The sequence below is a fragment of the Syngnathus typhle genome, linkage group LG14, assembly GCF_033458585.1.
Source record: "Syngnathus typhle isolate RoL2023-S1 ecotype Sweden linkage group LG14, RoL_Styp_1.0, whole genome shotgun sequence".
In the NCBI taxonomy this organism is placed as follows: domain Eukaryota; kingdom Metazoa; phylum Chordata; class Actinopteri; order Syngnathiformes; family Syngnathidae; genus Syngnathus; species Syngnathus typhle.
In genome coordinates, this window is record NC_083751.1 from 3,023,933 (window position 1) to 3,045,094 (window position 21,162).

The 21,162-nt window shown below is 45.1% G+C and overlaps 1 protein-coding gene across 2 annotated transcripts; it reads left to right on the forward strand.

Moving 5' to 3' along the window:
• Positions 1–1,296: 1,296 nt before the first annotated feature.
• On the forward strand, positions 1,297–14,162 carry pdgfra (platelet-derived growth factor receptor, alpha polypeptide). 2 transcript variants are annotated; one of them, XM_061297544.1, is made up of 29 exons: positions 1,297–1,491; positions 3,015–3,093; positions 3,165–3,443; positions 3,715–3,975; positions 4,430–4,569; positions 5,174–5,336; positions 5,510–5,702; positions 6,218–6,333; positions 6,431–6,727; positions 6,799–7,065; positions 7,137–7,267; positions 7,351–7,519; positions 7,603–7,792; positions 7,867–7,982; positions 8,074–8,200; positions 8,276–8,472; positions 8,761–8,855; positions 8,964–9,096; positions 9,446–9,550; positions 9,675–9,785; positions 9,894–10,047; positions 10,841–11,004; positions 11,213–11,328; positions 11,724–11,846; positions 11,928–12,039; positions 12,128–12,227; positions 12,351–12,456; positions 12,753–12,988; positions 13,079–14,162. In XM_061297544.1, exons 2-29 carry the CDS (start codon positions 3,033–3,035, stop codon positions 13,224–13,226), a joined length of 4,410 nt encoding a protein of 1,469 aa, XP_061153528.1. In that variant the 5' UTR covers positions 1,297–1,491; positions 3,015–3,032; the 3' UTR covers positions 13,227–14,162. The 2 variants fall into 2 exon arrangements, with proteins under 2 accessions (XP_061153528.1, XP_061153529.1); XM_061297545.1 differs by lacking the exon at positions 1,297–1,491 and adding an exon at positions 1,577–1,887.
• Positions 14,163–21,162: the final 7,000 nt, after the last annotated feature.

The following is a 21,162-nucleotide window of genomic DNA, read 5'->3' on the forward strand; positions in this document are numbered from 1 at the left end:
TTCTCAATTAGTTCTCAATTGATGATTGTGTATCTAAGTAACTACGACGTGCTACGCACATGACGTAAATTGGTCAAGTATTTTGTGGACGTTTCAGCACGCCGGACAGTTCCCGCAACCAGCTGGGCTCGGTGGCCGTGACGTCACGTTTGCCAGGTAATTGCGTCACAGCTCGACTTGTCACAAAAACAAATATATTTTGAAGGATATAGCGTTGAAACCTTTTTGTATCGGCAGCGTTAAAAACTACAATTCAGTTTTACCTCCCCTCAAAAGAAATTCAGAAAATCTGAATTTAGGTAAAAATTGTCAGGTAGGACGCCCGACCTGTATCAGAGACCTCTAGTGGACAGTGAAGGATAAACGGAAAGATCTTGAACTAGAAACACAATAGAAACATAGAATATTTCTGTACTTTTATCTTCCAAACTTACTATGCATGTTTCATTTGGTTATTTTAAGAAGGAGGAAGAAAAAAAAGTTAAATAAATATAACACTTCGTGTAAAATCCCACATAAATGCAATGCTCGGCCATTTTGCGGTGGTGAGCTTTTGTTTGGAGAACAAGGACAGTGTTCTTTCAGCCAACATGTGGAAGTCATTGCGTTCAGCCAACGTCTGCGTGTGAGGGGAGGGGGGGTGTATGGGGGGCTGTGCGTGACCCCCTTTTCTTCACCTTGTGGCCCGCGAAGAGAGTCTCAGGACGGGGAGGAGGACTGCCAAAAATCCGATATATATATATATATACATTTAAGTGCTGACGCAGGCGTGCCACTTGATTGCACTTTGCCAGGCCGTGTGCGACAGCGATAAAGGGGGAGGTTAAGGTGGTGTTGGAGCGCCCTCTACATGTACAGTTCGCCACTGCACCCTGCAAAAACAATCCAGGATTTGACACCAACGTTTGCCCAGCGCCCCCTTCCCGATTTTAATTCAATAGGTTTCTGAATAAATGTTTAGAGATTGGAAAATGACAGGCAGCAAAACTCAGGCATATCCTTTATCCTCTGCAAAAAAACATTTTCTTGTTGATACACATTTGGTGCCTTGATGGAAGGAATATTACCGCCTATCCACATTTTTGGGGCAAAAGGGAATGGGACTTGTATTGTCTTAGTCATTTCCCCACAAGAATCCACAAAGCATTCAAATCCAACAGCATGTTTTAGTGTGAAGCGTAAAAAAGACTGAAAGATGCAAAAGAGGTGGGGGGGGGAGGAGTTGAGAGGAGGGATGGCGGGGGGGGGGGGGCATTTCCTGAGAGTGACTTACTTGGAGCCAGATGATGACTTCGCTGAGGGGAGGGAGGGAGGAGGCAGGACTGTAAGTTGGACCCATTCGCAGGTCGTCCTCGCTCAGTCACTCAGTGGACGTGGACGTGGACACACACTCGCTTTTTATACACACGCACCCTGTGGACTATAAAGCGCCTTTTTGGAGTCAAGTGTGGATGTACTCGCTCTGACGGATTGTAACGAGGATTACGCAAGGTAAATTTGAAGCCAGGTTAGAAAAGGCAAAGCAAGAAGTGATCATTAGTGGGGGGGGGGGGGCTTAATCGGTGAAATAGCACGTTTTATAATGTGATAAAGTTGGAAGTTGGTGTATTCGCGTAGCCCCCGTTGCGCGCCATATGGTTACCCCCCCAAACCCCCTCCCCTTTCCAAACCGCTGGAGGTGAGGCGGAACCGGCTGGAGAGAAGCTTCGCGCAGCTGGAGGTATCACCTCGAAAGTCCTGGAAGTTATCCACTGGTGGGATCCCTTTTCCCCCCACTTTGGAATTTCACTTTGGCTTGTTTTGTTTCCCGTGGAATGCGCAGAATTAATTAAAAGGACGGGAAAGAAAGCGGGGGGAGCATCATTCCGAGAAGATTGGACTGCACCGGTATTTTTATGCACGAATTTTGGATCAATCTTTTTTTTTTGGAGGGGGGGGGGGGATAATGGATACTTTTACAACTTTACACGCAAAAAAGGAGCGCAAGTAACAAACAGCCTTTGCGCGTTTTTACGCATTGATTACCGCAACGACAATTGCGCTATGAATGCAACCTGATCGTGCAAAACTTATATACGGAATCTGAAAAATATATATTTTGCATAAAGAAAAGCAAAACCATTATAGAAGCAAGGAAGGGGAGATTTGCGCTTTGTAACTCGTGCAAGAATTAGAAAGCTGAGAATCAAGCAAATAAATATAATAATAATAAATAAAAACAAATGCATCTTAGTCAACCCGTAAACAAGCGTTACTTTGTGGAAAATTACTTTAACATAAAAAGCCATCTAAACTTAACAACGCGCCCTACTTAATTAGCCAAACACGCAAAAATACAAACTAAACACAAATGGAAAATTAACACAATTATGCAAAAGAAAAAAAATAGATATTATCAGCCATAGTTCGACATGGAAAACATTCAAAACAAGGACAAAACAGCAAGAACAATTAACTTTTTGTGGGGGGTGGCGAAATAAGGGGGGGATTTCAAGAAGTGGACTGTGTCTCCCTCTAGCGGACGTAATGTATTACGTCACTTGAAACGTTCAACTTTTAATTAGGTTCAAAGAAAAAGGGCAAAATTTGTAATTATATAATCAAAAAATCGTTATTAATGTAACCAAACTTTATTTCCATGCAGATTGTTCCAGAACATATGCCGTTGTCATTTCTGTGTGAAAACTAATAAAAACATTTTGAAATAAAAATTAATGTAACCAAACTGCAGACTTAACAAAAAATGTAGATACTCATTTAAAGTATTAATTATCTTTCAGGCTTTAGTTTTTCGGCTTGTATGTTTTTTTAATCAATTTGCTCATACTTGGAGGCGACATTTTAAAAACTCTCTAAAATAAGGGAATGGGTGTGAATATTTAGCTTCTTAAGGGATTCTTGTATTAGTCAAATACAGTAACTAGGTATTTGAACTTCGTTACCTCCCATTAATAACAAAAATTGAAACAATCTTACTTGGGGGGGACTTCAGCTTCCTTTCTTTGTCTTTCCAGGTCAGAAGGTCCACCAACATGGATGCTTCGAGAACATTTCGTGTGTTCTTTGGGTCCATCGTGGCGTTGGCCGTCACAGGTGTGTTCCGGTTTGCTTTCACAATCCAAACCTGGGCTGTTTTGTGATTTCAAACCACCTTCATGTCACAGTCAAATGCGGACTACCGCCGCCCACCATCATCTCCGACGAGACGGAATTCGTCCTGAGGCCCGACTCTGTGTTTAACGTCAGCTGCAGCGGTGCCGGCAGTGTGATGTGGGCCGAGCCTCTGCCCCGAAATACGTTCGTATTGCCGGGCTACATGACAGCGACGCTGTTCATCTACAACGCCACCGTGGCCAACACCGGCTACTACGTTTGCGTGGACGAGGATTTGGCGGCAAATCCGGAAGCGGAGCACGAAGCCGAAATATACGTTTTTGTTCCAGGTCTGTTTTTTTTTTTATTATTATCATCATCAAAATACACACTATGCAAGCTTTTATAGTTCAAACAGAAAAACAAAAACCATCTAAAAAACAAAAAATCTATTTGGGGAAAAAATAGACATTTTCTTAAATCAGCATCAAATATACTTACTGCCTCGAATTAAAATTTGCCCTTGACCAGTATTAAGTACTACCATTTTGCATTGGATCTCATTTATGTTATTTAGCAACTGAAACAATATATTAAACGTTTCCTCTTTTGCACCCCCAGATCCCCAGGTCCCCTTCGTCCCAGAGACCCCCAACAATCTGGTTGTCGCCATGGATTCCATGGGAGTGACCATTTCTTGTCGCGTATCCAACCCCCACTCTCACGTAACCTTGCGAAGCGTCCCCAGCGGTGACGAGGTTTGGGCCTACTATGAAAACAAGCTGGGCTTCTTTGCTAGCGTCACCCCAGGACAGTACCAGTGTGAGACCACCGTCAATGGCCGGGTGTTCACCAGCGCTATCTACACTGTCAAAGATAAAGGTACGTAGACTCTTGAAATTAGTTCATGGCCATTATGACTCCATTAATTCAATATACTGCAATGATTTCATTTGCTCCTGATTGAGGAATTAGGGGTAATGCAGTTTTAAATGTTGAGGGATTTTAGATAATTGACATCTTTAGTGTACATCAAGGACGTGCTGTAGAATTAAATGAGAACATGGTAAAAAATGCACTTAACTCACCCAATGGACTGGATTTACGATGAGAGCATCACCGGGCTGATCTCGCTGCATGAAAGCCATTACATGAGGTCATTATCACAAAAATGGGGAAATGACCTAACGGGCCTGTTTTTACTCAGTGCATGTATGTGTGTGTGTGTGTGTGTGTGTGTGTGTGTGTGTGTGTGTCAGCGCATGATGACTGATGACTTTATATGACCAAGTGGTCAGATGATGCGCTAACACCGCCTGTCTTCTGGCTCTTCTAGTGGAGGTTGAGGCGGAAGACTTCCATGTGGATGTAAAAGTCAGCACAGAGGCATTGCGGGTGGGGCAACCCCTCAACATCACCTGCGTGGCCCCCGCCGGCTCCTCCTTTCACCAGCAGTGGCTGCACCCAAGAACTCAGGCGAGCTGCGTTGAATTTTTTTATTGTTGTCTTAGGAGCTGGAAAACCTTCAGGCTTTGCTCCCCGTCCATCTCGCGCTCTATTTCTCTTCAAACCGCCGGTCATGCCTCCATGTTGTTGTCCTCCCCCAGGAGCTCAGAGTCTCAAATTAGCCAAGCGATGGTTTTGGCTCTTCCTGAAGCAAACGCCTTAGGGGACAAACAAAGGCGGACCGACGGACGGTTCTTGCGTGTTTACGATAAAGACGTCAGCCCGAACTGTTCACGCATAACAGTTGCAGGAAAGTCCAAATTTCCCGGGAAAAGGAAGAAGTTCAAAGCCCTTTGACCCCACCCCCCAACCCCACCGGCCTTCGGACTTGCACACGACAGCGTGGGCTTGGTGTTATTCAGACCTGGTTTAATCTCAACAGCACATTGTCGGATCATGAGCTCAGGGGTTCCCCTGAGCTCTTTTCCAGAAAGTTGGACTCTTCTACTCCAACTTTTGGACTCCCGTCATGACTCATCTCTTGCCCTCCATCTTGTGTTTTAACCATTAAGCGCTACTGTAAGCTTCAATCTTCTGTATAATTCTTAATGCTCCCCCGTTCCTGTTCCTGCAGGCTGTCAATTCAGTTCAGAAGAAAGAGGATTTTCCCGACAAGGTCGTCTACACTCTGGTTATCCAGCGAGCCGGTCTTCAGGATAGCGGCACCTACGAGTGCTCCGTCACCCACCAAGACAGCGGAATGGTCCGGGTGAGCGCGGCGGCTGTCACCGTCTATGGTAAGAAGTGTTTTATCCCCGAGAGACTTACCCCTGCTTTCAACATCAGCCCGGTCGTTTAAGCGATGGCTTCAGCAGATGCCGTGCCAGACCCTCACCTCCGCCATACTTCCTGCTCAGTCACTTCCGAATTCTCCCTTTTTTTAAAAATGGCTTTCCCCCGTTGTCCGCAGAGGAGAGTTCATTCGTGGCCCTGGACCACAGCGGGATCCTCATGACCGAGTATGTAAGCCTGCTGGAGGAGACCCAGTTCACCATCCTCATCGATGCATCCCCCTCGCCCAAAGTGACCTGGCTGCGAGATGGCAAAGACATCCCAGAAAGTTACTACATTAACACCAAAACAAGTCACCTTCAAGGCAACAGGTAGGAAAAGACATAGGTTAGCTTGGCGTGAAGTAAAGCTAGCTAGCAGGTCTCTGGCAAATTGCTGCTAAAAAAAATGCATCTCATAAAAACGTCATAATATACAGTACTGTATCCCCAAACAACCACTGAGGAGTTTTGTGCCAGAATATCTTGGCTTGCTGTGCCATGATCCCGAAGGCTTTTGGGCTTCTTTGGACCCGGCCGAGCACTTAACCATCTGCAGAACTACATTGTTGGTTTTACATGTTTCTTTTTTTTTTCATGTAGATCAAATAAACCACCTGAGCGCTAAGAGCTCTGGCTGGTGCGTGTTGTTATGCTTGGATAGAGCCAAGTTGTTTTTTTTTTAATATATTTTATTAACAGCACATCTGGTTTTCGGCTTTATGCTGAGCTAGAATAAGTACCACCTGGATCCACCGTAAATATAAAGACCTCGATATTTAAAGTTAATTGCGACCAGGGATTGCCATGACATCTGCAACAATGGCGTGTGTTTGCTCTTGTATCAGGTACCAGAGCATTCTGACCTTCCGGCAGCCTCTGGAAAGAGACAGCGGGAAGTACACGGTCACGGCTGTGAGTGGTTCTCGCTCAGCCCGGTTCTCCTTCACTCTTAGAGTCAAAGGTAAGACCTTGAAGCAATAACGTCAAAATCTAGTGGTTAGAAGACCTTATCGTTTTGAGGTTCGGAACTTGAAGATTTTTGTTCTGGCTTCCCAAAGCTTCCACTGCCTTGACCTTCCCGCCATCTTCGGGCCCGATGCTGCTGCCACAAACCGACGAGATGGTGGTGTCTCTCCACGCTCCCTTCGCACTGACCTGCCGGAGTGAAGCAAGGTTGGGCTGGGACATGCCGCTGGATGCGCCGGAGCAGACGCAGGAGGACGACAGCGGTCTGTTCGTCACCACCGTCACAGTGGACCGAGCGACGGCCGAGCACACGGGCTTCTACACTTGCTTCTACGTCCAAAACAACACGGACGAGGCGGAGGAGAGCAGCATCTACGTCTACGTGCCAGGTCTGTTCCATGTGGCATCTTCGGTCGTCCCATTTCTTACCAGGGCTGAGCGACTCTTCTTTTTTGTTCAGATCCTGATGTTCCTTTCGTGCCGTCACCGGTGCCATTCTGGAATCACGTCCTGTCTGGTCACGAGGAGATGGAGATTCAGTGCCGGGTGTCGGATCCCAAAGCGAATGTGACCCTGCTGAACGTAGACACTCAGCAGCCTGTCCCGAGTGTCTATGACAGCAAGAGAGGCGCCCTGGGGGTGTTCACTGCCGGAACCTACGTCTGTAAGGCTGTCATCGATGGAGAAGTCCACTACAGCGAACAGTACATCGTCCACGGCTGGACCGGTGTGTATTTGCAAAGCTAGAGAAGAAAATCAGTCCTTCTGTGTTTGAACTCCTCAATTGGCGCATGCCAGGTGGCGGGGCCCTGCACGTCGAGCTGGCCGCCAAACGGACTGCTCTGCTGGTCGGAGACCCCATAACAGTCACTTGTTTGGCTCGCGGCTCGGAGATCCTGGAGGACCACTGGAAATACCCTGGCAAAGTGGTGAGCGGTGTAAAAAAACATTGCGGTCATGTCATCAAATGTCTTGACAGATCTGAATGAAGTGCTTACTTTGTATTTGGCAGGCAAACCGTGCCACGAAGACAGTGGAAGAGAATAAGCGGGATCAAGAGATTCTTTACACACTGACCATTCCACAAGCCTCGGCCAAAGACAGCGGCATCTACGCCTGCTCCATCACTGATATCATGAGTAATGAAAGCCAGACCAAACAACTCGCCATCACAGTTTACGGTATGACGACACCCGGTGGACGAGGTTTTGCTAACTCACTCGTAAAGACGTCTCATAAAGCCTTGGCCTCTGCTCTCGAACAGAACGTGAGTTTCTGTTCCTACGGCCGGAGTTTGGCAGCCAGGAATCGGCAGAGCTGGACGAGGTCCGCAATTTCAGGGCCGAGATAGACTCGTTCCCCGGCGCTCGCGTCACCTGGCTCAAAGACGGCCTCCCGCTGAGCGACGTCACTGCCGAGATCTCCGCCAGTCTGCGTCCGATCAGCGAGACCAGGTGAGACTCTGATTCCGACTAGGCTTGATCTCAAAGTAAAAACTCCAACTTACGATCTTGTTTCTCCCATCTAGGTATTCCAGCGTCCTTACCCTGATCCGTGCAAAAGAGGAAGACAGTGGGAACTACACCATGAGGGTGGAGAATGGAAACCAAAGTCACAGTGTCAGCTTTAACCTCAAAGTCAAAGGTCAGCAAAAGGAATGCCCAAAGTGTGATTTTAATGTTATCACCTTCCTGCACTAGCCACGTTATCTCACATAGTTGTGTGACTCTTCCAGTCCCAGCGGTCATTGTGGATCTGATGGACATCCACCACGGGTCAGCCTCAGGCCAGTCCGTGGTGTGCATCGCCGGGGGGCATCCCACTCCGGAAGTGGAGTGGTTCATCTGTAAAAACATTAAACAGTAAGCCCTGCTCGCTTCAGGAATTCAACCTGGAAGACTTTTAGGATGTTTCAGTGTGACGTTTTTTTTGTTCAGCTGCGCCAACGACTCATCGTACTGGGTGCCGCTCCCTGCCAACTCCACGGACGTCGAGGTGGATTCGCATGTGGACGAGGACAACAACCTAGAGAGTCAAGTCCTGTTTGGTCATCTGGAGAACACATTAGCGGTGCGGTGCTTGGCCCGCAACGAAATGGCCGCTGTCAGCCGGGAAGTGAAGCTCGTGTCCAGCGGTAAGAATAAACACCCTTTCAAGTCCCCTTCCTGTTTTGCTGTGACCGGACCGGTAAAGTCAGTGTCAAAGCAGCTGTCAAAATGCCAGCTCTGTCATTACACCACACGGTCCTTCCAGAAGCTTGACAATCCATCATCACCCTTAATCAGTCAACGACTGCCGCCTACCTCTTTGCTCCCAGAATACCTTTTGGCCTTAATTACCCCTTTTAAGTGGCCCGTTGGACATTTCTCATGTGACATCTCATCAGAAAATACGTTTTACCATCGACCGTTCTCTCGAACAGGCCCTCATCGGGAGCTGAGTGTAGCCGCCGCTGTGCTGGTGCTGCTGGTCATTGTGATCATCTCACTCATTGTCTTGGTTGTTGTCTGGAAACAGGTACTCATTCATTGGCATTCCTTCACCCTACCGTCTAAAATTTTGCAGCTCTATCCCATCCGATTCCATGGCCCGCGGTAGTCTAACAAACGGCCGATGTGTTCTCAGAAACCACGTTACGAGATCCGCTGGAGGGTGATCGAGTCTGTAAGCGCTGACGGTCACGAGTACATCTATGTGGATCCTATGCAGCTGCCGTACGATTCCAGATGGGAGTTTCCGCGAGACAGGCTGGTGCTTGGTGAGCCATAAGTGAATCAACACTATTTGGACAAAATTTCAAGGATACCTTCTTGGATGTAAAGAAAGGGGTAGTCAGTCAACCATCTGGGAAGTCTTTCTATAAGTTTTCCAAGGCCGACTGTGGAAATTCTAGTGACTAGATCCAAGTATGACTGATTTTGCATTCATCTGTGCCAGAACAGAAATGGGCCTTCCAGAAAGTTATACAACTGCCAAAGCGTTTGGGTGTGTCCAGGAATTTTGGCCGTATAGTTTAACTTTATGCTCAGTGATCCAGGACAACAAAGAAGAGGAACCCGGACTGTGTTTGCATACACCTTCTTGAGTTTGTGACTATGTCCCCGTAGGTCGTATCCTGGGTTCCGGAGCCTTTGGGAAAGTTGTAGAAGGCACCGCCTATGGACTCAGCCGCTCTCAACCGGTCATGAAAGTGGCGGTAAAAATGCTGAAACGTGAGTCAACCTAGTTTCTACCCAATTGATTAAAAACAAGACCTGATTAGCTCCAAGTGAAGAAATCAAAGAGTAGAAGTCACTAAGCTGGCTTTTAGTAAAAATCAAATATGGCTTCTTGTAGCCACGGCCAGATCCAGCGAGAAGCAGGCCCTGATGTCAGAGCTGAAGATCATGACTCACCTCGGACCTCATCTCAACATTGTTAACCTCTTGGGAGCCTGCACAAAGTCAGGTAGAGACTTGATTGGAGTGGAATCTTAACAGGCTGTAGCTTACCCATGCCTGTTTTCAACAACCCTCTGATAAGATTAGCCCACTGACTGACTGGTTTCCTTCCCAGGACCGATCAACATTATCACTGAATACTGCTTCTACGGTGATCTGGTCAACTATCTGCACAAGAACAGAGAAAGCTTCCTGAGCCTGAGCCCGGAGAAACAGAAGAAAGACTTGGACATCTTTGGAATCAACCCAACAGACGAGAGCAGCAGAAGGTAGAAGGCTTTAATTTATTTATCTGAAGTGAGTCAGACGCTCGCAAAACCGCTCAACATTGATTTGTTCCATTTCCTTACACACATTCCCCCAAAGCAGAAATCGGTAACTCTACCTTCTTTCTCCCTCGTGGGTTGAGGAGATCGTCTGGCGTCTTCCCCAAATCAAATCGCAGACCTGAAGTGGTCTCGGCTTTCGCGCTAACTTCGTTGTGACGGGTGTGCAGCATAGCTGTCAATTGTAACACGGTCAATCGGCAACCGTGTCTCGCGTCTGACGCTCATCCGTGTTGACGGATGACTCACAGTGACCGTTCCTTGCGACGACCGCAGCGCATTCTAAATGGGGCGCTAGCTTTAGCCTCGACCGCATCCTCCGCCACTCGTAGCCGCGGGCGCATGCCGACATCAAGGACTAGATACTTGAAAACAAACCAGGAGTGTACAAATGAGGTGAAAAAACGGATTCATTACGCAATCGCTAGGAAACGAGTTAAAACTAAAGTTTACAGCAATGAAATAATTGTGACGTTGGACTTGGTAATGTTAGCGTCAATGCTAGCTTGAACAAAATCATTTTCTCATTATTTCCGAGTGCAGAAAAGTCAGCTAGCTACATAACCAATAAATACAGATAAATACAGTCCTCTGTGACGTTTGAATACACAGATTTGGGTCGAAACGCTGACATGGGAAATTCCCAAATCATTTTCTGGGGTAAAGCAATAGATTATGGTCAAAACAGGATGGTAAACTTGGTCTTGACACTTTGGTCCCTTGCCTTTGCCCGCAGCTATGTGATCCTGTCCTTTGAGGGCAAAAGCGACTACATGGACATGAAGCAGGCGGACTCTACTCAGCAGTACGTCCCCATGTTAGAGATGCCCAACACCTCCAAATATTCCGACATCCAGCGCTCGGACTACGACCACCCACCCTCCCAGAAAGGTTCGAGCGGTGAGTGAATCTTCTGTTCTCGGTCCACGTTGGCTCGGCTAGTTAATCCAGGGGTACACCCTCGTTGGAATTTAGGATGGGTACAGCCCTGTAATTAGGCGGAGGAGAGAGCATAATTGCAGCACTTGCGTATTATTGCCCAGTTTCTCCAAAGTCAGGTCGGCGCTATATTTACGACAAGCACTTTTTGTGTTGCCGTGTCAACCAGAAACGGGAGAAGACGACCTGCTGTCGGACGACATGGACGAAGGTCTCAGCACGACGGACCTGCTCAGCTTCACCTACCAGGTGGCTAAGGGCATGGAGTTCCTGGCTTCTAAAAACGTGAGTGTGAGCTGTAGCACACAACAAAAACACCAGCTGGGTTTTTGCTTCTTCCTCTTTACCGTTGTTATTGTCACGTGACAACAGCCAAGCTATTCAAGTCATCTACGTCTGATAAGCAGTCACGAGCAAACCCGCTCACTAGCGTGGCCTGATTCTGAATATAGCAGCAAAACAGCCAGGCTAGAATTACCTCGGCCGGCCTCCCAGCTTCATAGTTATTATCCCTAAATAAAATAAGTGGTTACATCCATCTATCCCACTGGCATGTTTATATGAGGATCATGCTGTGTGAAGCATTATGTATTATCATTAAACAAGTTTTAATGCAGAAATAGAACGTCCTGGGAAGCAAGGGAACGAGGGGGTAATTTTGGTTGTTCTCTTTTTCACAGTGCGTGCACCGTGACCTCGCCGCCAGGAACGTTCTCCTCTCTCAAGGCAAGATTGTGAAGATCTGCGACTTTGGGCTGGCCAGAGACATCATGCACGACAATAACTATGTGTCCAAAGGCAGCGTAAGTCCGCAAGATGTTTTTGTTTTTTTTTAGGGCGGGATCTTAAGATCTTCCCTCCTCAGACGTGTTGTTTCCGTGCAGACCTTCCTGCCTGTCAAGTGGATGGCACCCGAGAGCATTTTCGACAACATGTACACCACCCTGAGCGATGTCTGGTCTTATGGGATCCTTCTCTGGGAGATATTCTCCTTAGGTGGGCCAAGGCTAAAGCTACATATGCTAGCCACAAACAAACACCTTGACCATAGCTAGCATACTGACATTGGCTAATATGACCAAAGGCGGAACGCCGTATCCTGGCATGGTGGTGGACTCGAGCTTCTACAACAAGATCAAAAGTGGATACAGGATGTCCAAGCCGGAGCACGCGCCTCTCGACGTGTACGTATGTCCAAAAAATAAACAACACGTCACTTTCCCTTCTGAACTTTTGCGCGTCAACACTGCAATTACAAGCTCACCCAACACTTAACTTATCCAGTTTTTTTTTTTTTTCTCCCCCAGCTACGAGCTCATGATGAAGTGCTGGAACAGCGAGCCAGAGAAGAGGCCTTCCTTTTTGGGTCTGAGTGATACCGTCTCATCTCTGCTGCCTTCCAACTACAAAAGAGTACGTGCCCCCTCGCGAACTTTGACACTTGTTGATCTATCTGCTTTCTGACGGAGCTGCTTTTATTTTTGACCCTATACTTTGACCTGTGCATTCTCTTCATGCCGTCTTTTCTCAGAAGCTTCTATCGCGCATGCTTTTGTTTTCAAGATTTGTTGGTGGGCCTCACTTCCCCCCCGCCACCTTGCGTCCCCACCGCACCCACCCTTTATTACTTCTACACCACACAAGCTACATCAAAACAACCTCCTTTTCAATTTTCGAAACAGCTTTTAACATTTCCCGTCCCACCGCAGCACTACGAGAGGGTCAATCGTGATTTCTTGAAGAGCGACCACCCTGCCGTGACCCGGGTCTGTATGGAGAGCGACGACGCCTACATCGGGATCGCCTATAAGAACGAGGGCAAATTGAAGGACCGGGAGAGCGGCTTCGACGAGCAGCGGCTCAGCTCAGACAGCGGATATATCATCCCCCTGCCCGACCTGGACCCCATGTCCGACGACGAATATGGAAAGAGGAACAGACACAGGTACTCAAATTCGAAATATTTAACAGGCATAGTTTGGAGGTTTTCCAGAGTTTTTGACTGAGCACGTTTCGCTTGTACCCCGTCTTGCAGCTCGCAGACATCTGAGGAAAGCGCCATCGAGACGGGTTCCACCAGCTCCACGTTCGCCAAGCGCGAGGGCGAAACCCTGGAGGACATCACGCTTTTGGACGAGATGTGTCTAGACTGTAACGACCTCGGGGAGGACAGCTTCCTGTGACCTCACCATTGAGGGAGGGGCGGGTTGGGGGCCCGCTGATCTAGCAAAAACTCTACCTGTCTTGCCCCGCCCCTCCTTATGGAGGACAAACTACTCAGACTTTACCTCTATTGGGACACTGCCCCTTGCTGGGCTGGAGGATCGAGTGATGACTTCAATCGAAAAGCTTTATTTCTCGGGCATTCCTTGAGTTGAAAGAGGGGAAGGATGAGCAGCTTTAAACTAACCACCCCTCAGGACTCATTTAACCACTACATCATCTGGTCCAGTCCAAGTTTGACAAGTGGGGACCCCCCTTATCTCCTCCCCTCCATCTACATACTGTAGCACCTGATGCTGGCACAATCAGTAGCAATACTAAAAGCACAAAAATCGGTGCATAGGCATTATTGTAACGAGATTACATGAGGGGTGAATACACATTTATTTTTTTTAAACATTATGTACACATGTATTATTTGCGAAAATCGAGTAGTTAGTGTGAATGAATTGGACCTTGTGTAGCCCAAAAAAAAAGTGCGTTTGAAGGAGTGTGATTGTACTGTAAATAGCACCAGAGTTTTTTTATGAAGAGAGAATAAATGGGAAATCATATTGTTAATGCTTGCACATATTAAGATTCTCGGACAGCGTGTAATTATTCAAATATAGTAGTTTGGCATTTGTGATTTCTGGGGGGGGCCATCTGGTGCATCTTGGTGTCAAGGTACCGTTTGAGTTGAGGAGCTTCATTTCGACATAAGCAGTCATTGGCTGCCATCTTATGGCGTCGATGCATAATTACAGAAAACATTTTTGAGACGACTCAATTGTTTTTGCTCAGTCCTTGACACCTGCATGCATTCCAGCCACTCCAAAACAAGCAGCAAATAACCCAAACATGTTCACTATAACCCTAACCCTAACACTAACCCTAACCCTAACCCCCCCCCCCCCCTCCTAAAGCTGTACCACTGCCTGTTTATCTGTCAACTGTGACATCATCAGCAATCAAATGTTGCACTTTCAATTGTTTTAGTTGTTTTCCAGTCAAGCTGCCGGTACGCTGTCTGTGTCATATTCATAACAGCTAATCACCCAAATATGCTGGTTTACTGGTATTGTTGTACATACAGATGATTTACAATACATATATTGCAATAAATGCTTTATAATGTGAAAGAAAAAAAGGGCTTCTGAAGTGTGGATAATATATTAGTAAATATAAGCCACAGTGCAGCGGTCATTTAAATTCAACGGCGGAACATTATGTCGCTCTATCTGGTGTGCGTGTCTTGGCCACATGGGGGCAGTATCACGCAGACAAACGGGCATAGAAGGAAATGAAATTGGAGCTGCAGTTCAGTATCAGTTCACTAGAGAGCGACAGAACTCAGCAAATATGAGCTCCCTCTTGAGTTTACGGAGCACGGGGAGGAACATGAACAGTTCACGAACCGAGCAACTGAAGCTTTGAAGCAAACAAGTGGAGAACGTTTGATTGTACTTAGTCCCACTGCTTTTAACCTCTCATTCCTTTTAAAGGCCTTTTTTTCCCAGCTGTTTTACAGCCATGAAATTACAGCTCGTGTTTACCTTTCAGTTTATTAAGACATGGAATGAGGCCATTTTTAAACGTCATTCCAGGTCAACCAATTTTCCTTCATCCAAAATTCCAGTCTAGTATTACAGGTTTTTTTTTTTAGATTTCTTCTTTTTGTTGGGAGGGTGGTTGTGTTTCTTTAATGTTGGGTTAAAGTGTCAGGCGTCAAAACAGATGGTGTGACGCAAGAAGAAAAACTAAAGGGATCCAAAGCTTCAAAGCAGCTGGCACCTCAAAGAGGCAACTGTACGGGAAGGGCCAGGACAGGGAGTACTGATCGTCTTATGACAAACACACATTGGGAGTTTATCTGGAATGTCAAAATATGCTCCCTCAAAAATCATCATCATGAGTGTGTTGATGTCACACACAGTTGAAAAAATATTACATAAAGCACTGCAATACTGGGGAAAAAAAATCACTAAAGTATCGGAGCAAAAATGACACGAATCATAAGAAAAAAATATTTAAAAGTGCGGCATTAAATGATATGGAATAATACGCGGAAAGTTAAATTGCCGAAAAATGTGCAATAAAATAAACGTGACAAAATGTTCCGAATTTTCTGTATAAATAAATTTGGTGGATACCAAAAACCATTTCCAGAATGAATTGAACGTGCTGAGCATTTTGAATTTCAAATAGGAGTGACTTAAATCTGATACGGTGAATGTCAGTTGGGCGCCAGCATCTTGCCGCGCAATTTTGGAGGGAAAGTCCGGTTTCAGCTTGTTTACTTTGTTTCATAAAGGCAAACGTTGTCCGCGTACCTTGACGCAGTTTGCGCTGAGTAAACACTCGCTTGGATCACAAGCCAACGAATGTGAAAAGATCGCACTGTTCCTCATCCACGGCGGGAAAACAAAGACTTGTATTATTGGCGACACCAAAACGCTAGAGTTTATTTAGTAAATGATTCTGTTTCACCGTTGCTAATTTCCCGGATGCAATTCCAAATGGACTCACGTCACGTGGTTGTACTAATAAAAAATATTTTTTTCCCTAGCATAAAGTGAACGATAATCACGGCAAAAGTCTTCCTCGGGAGAAGACTTTGTTTGGCGTGACAAATAATAACCTCGACAATACGTATAGACGGACACGGCGGGTGGTTGTGAAAGCAATTGAGGAGAATTTAATTGTGCGTTGTTCTATCCAGCCAGAGTGAGGCGGAATTTGATTGTGATTCCGATTTGCCCGAGTGAGCGAGAGACAATTGGATTTGCCATCTCCTCGGGAGTGTTTGATATGTAACATCACTCCCCGCATGAAATGTGACGCTTTGAGGTCCCGGCTGTCTGATCCGCAGGGAGATGGCTACGAACGTGTCCTCCAGTCCCGGACTGGTCTCTTCCCCAAATGAGTGTGGGCAACACGTACATAATGTTTGTAACGGATACTCTGGGAATTGTAAAGTAATTAACGATATGGCGATGAAGTGGAAAAAATAACGTCTGGTGGTGGTGATTTCACTTTAACGCTTGTTCTTCGAGACTTTTTGTGTCTTTTGAAAGGTGCCAGAGTGGATGTAATTAGAGGTCGGATTCATCCGCATACCTTTTTCGTCGGCGCTATTGGAATAGAATTTACAAATTCCCGATTTGTTACCCCGAGAAACGCCCTAACCCGTTCACTACCACTGACGTTTAAAGTCGTCAAAGTCCGTTTTCTTTACTCGGTTTGGCTGTGAACGAGTTAAACATGATTTGGGTAATCCTGACCTAGATGGTCTTTGTCGCCTTGAAAAGGTCCAGTGATTTTGGTTTTACAGATGCCTTTTGGTTCTGTGCGTTGACAGCCTCCGAATGGATTGATCGGAACCGTTAATTTGGATATTGTTGCCGGGAACTGGCCTGCGGGCCAGGAAAAACATGCAAACTCATGACTACGCAGACTTAGAATCATATGAGATTGCTCCAGGCTGGGAGAGTGCTCCGAACAACACTTGACTCACTCTTTTTGTACTTTTACTGAAAATATTTTTTAACTCATTCCTTGAATTTGCAGTTCAAAACAAAAATGGGGCGGATATTTTCCAAACACAAAGTTTCTGATTGTTCTGTGCTGTTGCGCTTCTCTAATATTGACCATATCTTCTTCAATTCGCCGTGAATATTTGATTTCCGACTTCCAGATTAGTTGTATGAGTTTTTATAGTTCTTTATTCATACCTTGTTAAACGCTGATTTCACGTCACATTGCGCGGATACTTAATAATGCTGTCAGTCGGAACAGCTGAAATTTATTTGGGCTTATACCCATGCAACCGATGAATTTGTATCACCATTGGTGGTTGCCGATTGGATTCAAGAAATATAAAGAAAATCCTTGGAAATAATTTTGACCACCATGAAAGTTTTCACAATGAGAAGCTTTCAGGAACGGCGTTGTTTAGTGGTATTGAATATGCAAAATGTAATAAATCCGCCACAAAAATTGGTCTTTCTTCCCCAAGCCAAATATGCCAAACATAGCAAGCGATTGCCGCTAGCTGCATCCAAACTTACATAAAGCGAAAAGATTAAATGTTACCCGCATGACATCGCTAAATTCGTCTTCATACATGACTTTTTTTTTGGTGTGTGTATTCCCGCATCCTTCTCGACTCATTCCATTCATTTCCGGAACAATTCTCCTCTTGTTGCTTCCCGAGTGCTTGACCACAAACAATGTTTATTGAGGAAGTTTATGAGTATATATATATATATATATGAGTGTCTTGTTTTTTTGTGTACTTGCGCTTTGTGAGAACGCTATTAGCTTGTGTGTCATGTGCTTTTGGATTTCAGACGATAGCCTTGGGGGGGCACAGCACCCCGCCGTTCATGTGATCGCCAGCTGTGGGCGTCACAGGCACTCCGAGCCTCGGGGTTCACCGGGGAGAAGCCTCGGCTTTCATAAGATAGACTGACACAGATACAAATGTATCCTGGACGTCTTTAGCCGTCAGTGGAGGTGAATGAGTGCGTTTGATCAAATGAAGGGTCACAGGTAGAAACTTTGTGTGGGATTATTGATTCGTGTTGTGGTTGTGTGAGGCAAAATTCTATTTCCTTTTTTGTTAGTTGTCATGGTCATTATCAGTGTGCAATCTTGTTTTTGTTAGTTTATTTTTGATAAACGTTTCTGGCTGTTCTGCATTTGAACAAGGACATTTATTTGTGGCCGTTTCTGGCGTGGCTAAAATCGAATCGCTTCAAAACAAACAAAACCTTTTTTTGCTTAGGTCATGATCATTATCCTAACGATCATTCCCGAGCTAGCCCGTTTCTGTTTAGGTTATCTATTTAATAAATGTATCTGTGACCGTTTTCGGCGTGGCTAACTTTCAACTGTTACTATGCAAATCTCATGAGTGGTCTTTAAAACCCAAACAGGATCGTTGAAAACGTTTTCCTGATGGCGGGGGATGGATTGGGGATCATGATTTTAAAATCATTAAGACAAACGATCCATGTTAGTGCTGAAGGCATGCTAACATTGTAGCCGAAGAGCTAGCGTAGCGTACAGGCAAGGTAGATTTACCATGCATCGCTCGACGTCAAACAGACCTTCAAATTCCCCTCGAGACATTTCAAAGTCGCTCTGAGGGTAGAACTTTATTTTTTGTTGTAACTGCCTGACACGATTTTGCCTAAAAGGGGTTGGGGGCATTATTCCAATTGTGATTCTTATGACTCCGACTCGGGCTGGTTTTCCTTATGAATATATGTATACACACGAGAAAGGAATTGTTGCATCCAAGACGACGAAGACGCCCAAAGCTACAATCACAACGGTTCGGCTCCAGTGAAGAAATACATTAATTTCTTTGCTGAATTTATCGAAGCGGGTTTGTTGTGCTTCTCATTCTCAGCAGTCCATGTTGGTGATGAATACATTTTTATTTCATCACCGGGTATGAATTATGAATGCGGCCTTTAATGGCTACTGAATTGAATTTGTCTGAAAATATCTTGAAGACACAACAATTTAAGTCATACTACTTACAAATCTCATATAACATTTTTTTTGTAGTTCTAAAACCGAACACTGTCCGGAACATATTCATCATGCATTGTTTTAAGCATGGGAGGGGCGGTTCTATGAGTTGATGCTTTCCAGTGTCACTCCAAAGTAGAACTCGTCCATATAGCAAAGATGTCATCGAGTTACCCCAACATGTGAGCAGTGGGTAACCCAGTCAACAACACATGCTTTGCATTTCTGAACGGTTGATATGAGATAAGATTTAAAGCGGTCAGATGGACCAGCTGGGGCAAATAGCCAGGAGTCTTCAGGCAAAATGTCAAGGATTGCTTGTCTGGAAGCGGGTGTGAGCACTTACGCTATGTCTTTGATATCCAAACTACGATTTATCGAACAAAGATTATAATAGTACTGAGATGAATATGAAGAAAATGCTCAAGTATTTCTATATACAAAAAGGTGAGTTGAACTTGCTCATCATTTCTCTTATATGACAATTTGAAACTCCAAATTGTTGAAACAACTTTAGCACGGTACGGTTCGTTGACTAGGACAATATTTGGATATGCAGAAAAAGACCTGCAGGGAAAGTTTTATGATAATCCTCACAATTTGTCTCTCACCTGCCTGGAGAGAAGTCAGACTTGCCAAGAAGAAAAACAAAATTTCCTTGAGAAAGTGGCGCCTAATTGTTTTCTATCCGGCTCGACAGACTTGAGTTAAAAAATATATATATATATATATCAAAATGCCAACGTTCAAGAGGTTCCGTCTTTTTAGACGATTCGCAAGCGCCAATGGATTGACTTTGTTGCTAACCAAAACAGCAGTACCCAAACACATCAAATGTCCCCTCAATGAATTCAAGGATGAAAACAAGAGAAAGAAACATTTCGAGATGGATGCATCTCATTGGTGAAACACAATCAAGAATTAAAAAAAAGGTTCTCACTCCCAGGCAACAACACGGTCACATGAATTGTGAAAAAAAAGAATTCTCTATTCAACAGCCAGTAAAACACAGTAGCGCCTTCTTGGGCCACAAAGAAAAACACTTGGTGATGTCCAAACATCCCATGTGCAAACCACTGTAACCACAACAACGACAAGCTTTTTATGTTTGTTTTTTTAGAGACGAACCTAATAAGTGCTGACTAAGCAAATGCAATTGAATGATTATTGTGGATGATCATTTTGGCATTTCTTTGACTCATTTTGGTCCGCTTGTATTGTTCACCCTGCTTTGTGTTTTTTTAGGTCCTTGTGGGATATTTGGTCAGCTTCATGTTGTGCGTTGGAGGCGATTTTGTTATCTGGACCAAATATCAGACACACCACTGAAAAGCAGGCCAAAGACAAAAAACAGAGATAAGAGAAAAGAAATAAATGAAATGTGATTAGGTTAGAGTGAGTCAAAGATGAGTCAACAGGTCCAAAGACCATGTCTGAGTGTTTTTCTGGATGTCTTGTTAAAGTGATTCTCACTTTTTTGGATCTGGAATAAATTGTTCCAACAAGGCCAGCTGCTTTTCAAATTTCAGTATCGGGAATTCGGATTTCGGCTCTTTGCCTTGATCGATTGTTTCACACTTTTTTGGTTCGTTGCAGTTTAAGGGAGAACGTTAGGTGTGCTTTTCAAATTTGGACTCTTAACTCCTCGATTGGAGTCGTTATGAAGTTGCTAAAACTCTTCTATGGTTACTTATTCGACCCTACAGCGCCACCTATCTCTTCGGAAGGCACTTGAAACACTCCAGCTGAAAAACCAAAAAGCGTTGGCCACCAAGTCGGACCACACGCATCGTACTTCTCGCAGCTGCGCCATGGCAGACGAGAAGGACGTGTTAACGCCAGCACAGTTGCTGTGGGCATGAGATAAAATCTTGGAGGGAAAACAAAACTGACAAAGTGTATGAATTTGCCATGCCACGAGAAAGGAATGGGGGCCTTTTCAACAAGCCAAACAAAACTGCTCTCAATAGTTCCTACTCTCTCCACAGAGAATGGACTTCTTGTGTGTGATGGACCAACTAAATAAATGAATAAAAAGAAAGTATTATTTCAGTTCATATAATGTTAAATCTTGTTGACTTAAGGTATTTTCTGTTCTGAGCTGGATTTAAAGCCACCGAAGCGTGACTGAGCCGATTATTTACCGCAGAAAACATGAATAAGATGTCACGCCGATTCGTCCGGCAGTCCGCAAAACAAGCAGCCGGCAGACGGACGTTGTTGATTTGATCTTCTGTGATTTGTCTCAATCCAGTTGTGATGTTTTGACAAAAGTAACCAAAGCGTAATTCTGAGCCAAACTCAAACATGCTAAGCTACGACGTGAAATGAGCACTCAAGCTAGCTCCAACAGAAGGAATTCAAACTTGTGCA

Excerpts from the sequence above, each read along its gene's own strand:
- pdgfra (XM_061297544.1), top strand. The coding sequence starts at position 3,033 with ATGGATGCTTCGAGAACATTTCGTGTGTTCTTTGGGTCCATCGTGGCG. Across the intron at positions 5,337-5,509 it reads GGCGGCTGTCACCGTCTATG|AGGAGAGTTCATTCGTGGCC; the intron begins GTAAGAAGTGTT and ends CGTTGTCCGCAG. Across the intron at positions 8,473-8,760 it reads AGTGAAGCTCGTGTCCAGCG|GCCCTCATCGGGAGCTGAGT; the intron begins GTAAGAATAAAC and ends TCTCTCGAACAG.